This window comes from Atta colombica, unplaced genomic scaffold (genome assembly GCF_001594045.1).
Source record: "Atta colombica isolate Treedump-2 unplaced genomic scaffold, Acol1.0 scaffold12, whole genome shotgun sequence".
NCBI lineage: Eukaryota > Metazoa > Arthropoda > Insecta > Hymenoptera > Formicidae > Atta > Atta colombica.
In genome coordinates, this window is record NW_017259206.1 from 991,604 (window position 1) to 1,000,386 (window position 8,783).

An 8,783-nucleotide genomic window follows, 5' to 3' on the forward strand; every position below is an offset into this window, starting at 1 on the left:
AATAAAGGAATAAAGTTAGTACCGATAAAATATACCAAATTTATTAAAATCTAATAAGATTTAATCTCATCCAATAATTCTAAGTTTAATATATTATACTATATTAATATAAAAAAAAACGAAATCACATATATCAACATAAATGAAGCAATACGAATAAAATTCACAATATTTCGGAACACTATGCAAGTGTCGTGCTTGTTCCTGTATTCAAATGTAACTGTAAAATCATCAATTTGTAGTAAAATATATTTTTTATAATAGGTATTTATAGTATATTAAAATACATATTTTTATAGTAGATTTTTATAATAGATTTTACATAGAATATCAAGAATGTCCTTTGCAGACTCCTCGTTCCTCTTTTCTCTTCGCACGCACACACACACACACACACACACACACACACGCGCGCGCACACACACACACACACACGCACACGCACACACGCGCGCGCGCGCGCAGAAGGTGACCATTCGTTGTAAAAAAAAAAGCGTAGCGCGGCGCGACATTTCGTCGCGATTGGATCTCCACGTCGCTTCTCATGATTTCCACGTTCGTGCGCGAACGATGCCGGGCTCGTCGGAATTTCTCGGTTACATCATCACAAGTTTTTGCGGCGCCCGCGCCGCGCACACCGACGTCCGACGTCCGACATGTATGCGACGTACGCGCTCGCACCAGCTCGCACGCCGCCTATGTCCTACAAGCCCGCTGGACAAAGTTGTGGCCGGTATCAATTGGCCGTGCTCTCCGCGTTGTATACCGGTCGACCTTCTGGAGTTGCAACACGAGACCTGACACAGATAGAAGAGACTGCGCCTGCTTCAGCAGCAACACACAGCGAACCAGTCGGCCCAGGCATCGCTCAGGCTAACATAGTGCATGCCTTGCGAAATTGCCGGCAGGCCGACCGGCCGTTCGTTTCAACGGGGAAAAACCCGTTAATTTCGTCGGGATAAAATCAATCAAAGTTAGATAGAATCACGCCGCCTGGAAGATCGCTATGACTCGCCACGACCGGTGCGCGCGATGGATCGATTAGAGTGTGGCGCGCGAGGCGATGCCATATCACGGAGCGCGGAGAACGCTTCGCATTGCTCTTTTCGATGAAAAACGACTCGACCATATAGAGGTGATCCTCTGTCCGACGAGCCTCGGCCTTATTCCCTCAAAATGACCCTGACCACTCGATCTCGGCCAGTGGCGTAAACAGAGGATGATTTTTTTTTTAAAACGAGTCGTATAGAAAGCCGCTTACGTGTCAAAAATAATGTAACCGTTACATTTTGGGAAATGTATTGGGAGAAAAGTATTTCATATTTGTGACTATAGATAATTGCATAGTAAAATATTGCATGGTATAATTATGATTGAGAACGTCACAATAATAATTGTTTTTGTCAACTTTTATAGAGTGAATCTCACTTCGAAGAATGAAATGTCATTCTTAAAGAATTGAACCACTTTTTTCCAAGACTGGCTCAATTCTCATTCTTTAGTGAGATTCCACTTAAAGAATTTAAAGAATGTATTTATAGTTGTATATACAAAAAATATATACTTGACATCGAAAACACAACTATAATTTGTACTCGTTTATAATAACAATAAAAATAGAGTTCTTATCTATAATTATTTTATTATGCAATATAATTATAGTCTCAAATATCAAACACTTCTTTTTTTAGAGTGTTATCGAATATAAATATAATAAAATTTATGTACATGCGTTATCATGGTGTTGCTGCAGCGAAAATAGAAGCTTACGGAAAAGATGATGATTTTACGGATTAATTTTCCGTTATAATGACCCGTTATAACAGCCATTATCTACGCATATACTTATATGTATGCGTTATTACGAAAGGGAGTTATGTCAGAACATTTTTTTTTACATGTACGCGGTAATTAATAATTTCCTAACGAACGTAAAGCTAATTGCGGCGTCTGCATAATTATTTCTCGCTCAGTAGACGATCTTATTTCGCCAGGCTATAGAGGTTTAGAGGAGATTTTTGTACACGCGTTTGTACATGGTGCTTAAGCTGGAGACTGACCGCGTTGATCGTGAAAGGGTTGAGAGGCGGCGCTCGTTTGCGCTACTGATCCGAGATTCTCGACGTGCGTCACCTTCGCAACGCGACGCAACGCCGAGGCGTAAGCAATTTGCGTTTCGACGAATCGCGAGTCGCCGCTGGCTCTTGATCTGGGACAATAAAGTCCACGGTCTTCCTGTGGGCGTATGGTAACGCGAATAGCCTTCGATAGTTTCTTCTTGACTGTATATCTTAGACTCAATAGTAACAACTTATTCTATTGAATTTTATTGAATTTTTTTTATTTTTATATACATGTAAGAATGAATATAAATATGTGGAATATAAATAAATTAATTAAGAAATAATATTAAAAAAATAAAATCAAATTTATAATGACAAAATACTTAATTTTATTATTATTATGTATGACTATATAGTGTGATTAAATATTAGATATAATACATAGGAAAAAAAACGAAATAGTTCTGACAACTTCTTTTTTTTTTTTAATGAAGTATAATATAGTATAATGTCATTAAACTAATGAAACATTGTTGATGTGATTTTAAAAAGTATACCTTCAAAAATTCTTCAATAAAATCGCACTTGTGAGCAATACGTGGTATCACCATTGGCACTACTAGATGGTATTCAAATGAAATAGTTCTTTGAATGAAAATCATTGATGTCGAGTTCGAAGATGAAAGTAAATGAGGATGCATCTCGATAGTACAGTTTTTAGTTTTATATAAAAATTAATTTTATAATTCCTGGAAGAGTTATACATATTTAAATACAAATTTAAAGGCAATAGCACTTCAACTACAATATATATGTATTATAAAGTTACAATAAGAACATGAATAAATAAATTATACAAAGTAAAAAAATAAAATAATATTTGCTATCATTTATTACAAATGGTTAATATTTTTGTAATTTATATAATTTATGTAACTGAGCTTCATATAATTGAGCTTTTTTTTGAAAAGAATGTTAACCTACTGACTAAAGACATAAAAAAACGATATTTTTGATGTCGGAGAAAAATATCAAGTAAAAAACTAGTTTTTTACTGTAAAAAACGTATTTTTGATCAAATTATATAAAATTCATGAAAAAATATAGAATTCATGTTAAATATGTAGAAGAAGAAATAGAATTCATTAGAAATAGAATAATATTTTCCTTGTTATTTCGATACTTTTTAATACTTTTGTCTATATAATTTTATATTGAAGCTGAAATATGTATTATTGGCTGTTGCAATTCTTGATGAGTTGATGATAGATTAATAGGTTGATAGATTAGTAGGTCTGTTTGCGTTGCTTGCACTCTTTGCATTCAGCATCTATGCTTTCTTTTTTTTTTCAACGTCCAAATCTATTTTTCTAATTATATCAGTTTAAGTGCAAAAATTTTGGAATTTCAAGCAATGCGATGTGAATGACCTAAAAAAAATATCCGAGTAAAAAACTGTCAAAGCCGAAGGAAAAAAAAAACCATTTCCGAATTTTTTATCCTAAAATTCTAATACTTTTCCGTGGTTTACATCTCTATACATGACAAAATAAGTACAGATTTTCACATACGTATTCACATGTACTGTGTCAATTAAAATTGTGGACTCAAGAACGAATTTGCTCATTCTCTATGTTAATGTTTAAAGAATATTTTTATCAAAATGACATGGAGGTTGCATAGCAAAACTAAATAAGACCGCGAAACATCTGGTCCTGCGTAATGATGCGGTTACGCGGCGGCTGCGTTTGCGCGGTATTATCATAACGGGCAGTTGCGGAAAATGAGTTTCACGAACTTTTAAACGCGTCGCGAGAGTTCCGTCCCGTTCGCCTTTGTACCTAAGCAGCCCAGGGCGAAATCGTTCGACTGCTATATAGCACGACTCGAGTGGAAAACGCTTCAGTATCTAACGGTGGCTTTCTATCTGTTGCAGGAGAACATCTCGACCCCGGAGCCCGCCGACATATCCGAGGACGATCATTATCCAAGTGAGCAAACCTTTCATTATCTATGTATCCTGTATAGGAACCTTGCCAAGTCCCCTTATAGTCGGTGTCGGAGGTGATGTCCCTCTTTAAACCTTCACCTGGCAAAGGATTATGAGATCGTAATCCTTACGAAACAAAGTGCAGAGGTGTATATCTGCCGCGTGTGTGAACAAAGTTTTTACCGTTCGACACGATCCATTTTGAGTGGCATTACTCGTATCGAAGAATATATCCCTTTTCGTTTTTCGCGAATCCTTTCGTCGCGGGGTCAGGTCGCAACCATTTCGGGAATCTGACCCGAATTCTACGGTGGCGTCGCACGTTTTTACATTATTGAACCGTGTCGTGAATGATTTAAACGTCACTCCTGTGCCATGCTGTCGCGCGGCCGGTTCTCTGCCTCACCCTTTCTCTTTCCCTCTGTCACTCCTCTCACCCCGCAGGCCTGTTTGCCGGCTAATAAATCTCTGCTCTCGTCATCGCGCGGCCGAAGCGCCCGTCCGCTGTGTGTCACCGCTAATTCCGCCGCTCGGACGAACAAACGGAATCGCGCCCGCGCGATACGCTAGAAAATCTGTGGATTGTTCCTTTGAACTATTCGGTCCGATTATGTGCGGCTGTGCGCCCGCGCCGACGGGAACTATACATGGAACATCGTTATTTCAATTATTCCCATGGAATTTGCGCGAATTGTAAGTAAGCTCGTATATATTGTTCATCATCGCCGCTGCTGTCGCCGCCGTGGATTATTATAATAAGCTAAATTAGTTAGTGACAGAATTTCGTCTGCCACGTGTTCTAATGATAATCCTAAGTAAACACATCTTGAAACAGATGTTGATATGTTTCATTAATTTTTATTTAATCTTCCGCTGGCAATATGAACTTTTTTAGTACCGCAGCACATAGCAAATCAAAATCCTTCCTTTTCTCTCATTTCCTGGAAAAGAAAAATTTTGATTGATTAATTTTTTTATGCATTATGCGTTTTGCAAAAGCCCGTGCGATCTTAACTCTTCTGTCAACAATGTAGAGGTTTTCAAGAAACAGAAGAAATTTTTTATTGTTCCGGATTATAAAAATCAGACAAAATTCTAATATACTCTTGTCAAAGTTTTAATAAATTGTCAATGTTTTTATTATTACAGAAATTGAATTGTATTTCACTAATTTTTTTGCAGATTTAAAATTTATTTTGCAGATTCAAAATGTTGATTGTACCTTTAAAGAGTGCCTAGTTGCTAAGATTGGAAGATTAAAAAAGAAGTCGAAACTTTTGTTCTTCTTTTCGTGTACTTAGATATATGCGCATCATAAAGATAAGATATAAAGATAAATTGTTATTAAACAATTTGAATTAATAAATTATTGAAAAGAAAATGAAAATGGATATTATTTAAAATAAGTTAAACGGAAAGATTAAATTTTTTTCTGTGGATGAAATGGGTTACTTATAGTGAATCGAATATTCTTTGAACATTTCCCGATAAATCCTTGTAGGATCTCAGACGGTAATAAATCAAGGTATAATAATCTAAGGGTTAATGCCGGCTATTCGATTCCGATGTACATACGTTCGCGGCAGCTCGCGTGGCACGGATCGATATAACGAATTAGTAGTATCGAACGCGTTACTCGGCATTCGATTACGGTTTCACGACGTACGAAGAGCGGCTCGTCTTCCTTCAGAGAGGAACGGACATGTATGATGCCGCGTTACATGCGCAGTGTACGGTCAGATAAAAAAAAGATGGAATCAATGATTTCGTGAAAGGAGCAAGAAATACATGACACACATAATGTATACAGATCGATCTAAATGTTCAATTGAATTTGTCTTTGATCAAATTCCTTTGAATGACGACGAGTCTCTTTAAGAACGATTTGGAAATCATCTAATTAAAACGCGCCGATAGAGCATAATGCGAAACAAATTGAAAATCTTTACTGTACGAAATAACGTAGAATTAAATTATCGTAGAAAAAATTGTTATAGCATCGCGTTTGGCGTTTAAGATTCTTACATGGAAAGAAGTTTTGCTGAAATGTTTAAACATTTAGCTAGATATAGGTCTAAAAATAATTTTATAGGACGTTCAAACTGAATTTCCAGAATGTCAAAACTTTTTGCAGCATTGTTTATCATGCTTGAGTTTTCTACAATAATTATTTCGATGATTCATCAAAAATTAATTTTTTTAGATCTACATCTGTACTTTTAAATAGATACAAATTTGAAAATTTTGTTGTACCATCAATAAAATAATTATATTGAAAACAAAAAAATAATGAGCAATGCTGCAAGAAGTTTTTAACAGTTTTCTAGCAGTTTGAGCGTTTTACATAATTTTCGTAGTCCAACAAAATTATACTTCAACACAATTGTTCTTTCTATGTATTATACGATAGAAAATTTTTGTGAAGAAATATTGTTTTATATTACCTACACTCTTCGGTTGTTCCGTAATCTTCTTTCCTTTTTCATTCATGCGATTTGAATGTCACGCGTTTAACACACTGCACTTTGATTCTTTCGTTAGATAACTATCCTTCTGATTCGTAAGTTTTAAATGCTTTCCTCCACTCTATCTCGAATAATACTCGAGAGTCGCGTGTAAGGCCACGACTGTAAGCGATAAGCTACGACTTGTGAATGGTTGAATTTGTTTATTAATCTTTTTAATTTTACTCTTGTTCCATATTATACATGTATGAAGATAAATTCTCATTTTACATTTGTAATAAATTAATCTTACAAAAATCAATTTTAGAGATTTATCAGAATTCAGATATTTCAAGATCAATGTCGATATTGTTAGGAAACATATTCACGTCATGCATTGCTCATCGAGTCATCGCTCATCGTTCACCAATATGCATGCGGCGATCTTCCTTATATCAACTACATTTTCGGCAATTATCACTATCGACGCCTTATTTTTCATTTGTGTTGCTTGAATTGCGTTGTTTATTCGACAGCACAGTTGACGCAAGCGAGCTTTGCACTGAAAAAAATCTGATAATAGCTACTAAATGTTAAGTGAAAAAATTTCAATTAAATGTTCCGTTAATGCAAGAAATAGTTTTATTTTTCTAAATATTTAATAATTATTATCAAATATAACAATTTAATTAACTGTTTGATAATGATTTCTAAATATTTAGAAAGTGAAATTATATTTGATTTTATATATATATAATCCATATAAAAAAATATATATTACATATAACATTTGATTGAAATAATTTCACTCGATGTTTGGTAACTATTACCAGACTTTTTTTTCAGTGTGGAGATCATAGAATACAAAAAGGCATATGTCATCGCTCATTCTAAGGTATCAGTTCGATCGATACATCAAGATGACAAGTCACGGCATGCGCTAAGACTGGCTTGTAGATCTTGCCAGGTTTCTCGGTAGTCTTCGGTGAATATCTGACGAAGCAAGTCGTGTAGACAGGACGTCGTTAATCGCGTCGTCGAATTCTACCGCGACGCTGATCAATATTACAATAACCAATATCCCTCGGCCAGCTCGATCGCACTGAAGGATAAATCAATGGCGCATACTTCGATGGGAAGTTAATCGTAGACTCACTTACTCGGGGGTTTAATCCGTCGTGGCCGCGGGGTTGGTTAGTTTTTATCGGAGCTCGTGTAAATTACTCGATCGATTAATAATCGTAAACGGTCCACCGCCAGCTGTGACGGTCGAGCTATGTGGCCTGCCGGCCAGCCGATTTATCAATTTCGGGTAATTAAACCTGTTGCGTTATTAAATCGAGAATATCAACGATATTGTTGTTTTGTAAGTTTAATTTATTCGGCTGCGATTCGCCCGAGGCTCGCCTCACGAGCTCAGGTAGCTGATAAGTGATAACAGCCTCCGGCGTACGAGGCCAGCCACCGGAGGTAGATGACGAATGTCGCGTTCGTTTGCGATATAAGATCACGTCCGGTCGTATGACTCCACTCTCATATGAGCAAGGACTCCCGTTTGCGAGAAAGAATGCCCTCGAGTCTTGCATGCGATACGGCGTGTTATCGTTTACATATGTAGTTTTCTAACTTGTTTCAAGCTAATTGGCACTTTTAATTTTGGCAGCCACTCTCATGAAAGATCCGGATAAGTTGAAGCTGATGCTGCTCGCGTGGAATTATAATCTCCAGGCACAGGCGCAGGCACAGGTCCAGGCTGCCAACGCGGCTCTCTCGCCAAATAACTCGTCGACTACCACGGCTACCACTGTTGGCACACCAATCACCAGCCAATCAGCCATTTCCACGGCAAACAACACTATTAACAACTCCACGCTCACAGGTAATACCTTATTTCATCGGCCGGCATATGCGACGTTTTCGAGCGTGTCGCGATGTCCTAAGCTATATGCGAATGTATTCACAAATTGCGCGTAAAATGTTAAGAACCAAATGACGTTTTTAACCTTTACAGGACGAGAAAGGCATTACAGTGGCGCTGAAACAGTGTCATATTTTGAGGCAAGAAATACAATGAAATATTGAATTAAGTAACAAATCTTACTCGAGGAAAAGAGATTTTAAAAAATAGACTCACGTTCTTTAATGTTTTAAGCCCTTTTTGCAAATTAGTTTAGTAGAATGATTTTTAATCAGGGTTGTTAGTGGTCAGAGAAATCAGGGATAATCGGGAAAATTATTCAAGGAATAGTTATATATTATGTATATTATATATATTATATATATTAT

The 8,783-nt window shown here is 36.5% G+C and overlaps 1 protein-coding gene across 2 annotated transcripts in view; it reads left to right on the top strand.

Annotated features, from left to right (window-relative positions):
• Positions 1-8,783, top strand: part of LOC108694481 (nucleolar protein 4-like) — a 79,469-nt gene that overhangs the window by 52,682 nt on the left and 18,004 nt on the right. For both annotated transcript variants that reach the window (XM_018204021.1, XM_018204022.1), the window contains exons 2-3: positions 4,000-4,054; positions 8,161-8,376. In XM_018204021.1, the coding sequence (XP_018059510.1) occupies positions 4,000-4,054; positions 8,161-8,376 (271 nt within the window). The remainder of the gene's footprint in view (positions 1-3,999; positions 4,055-8,160; positions 8,377-8,783) is intronic.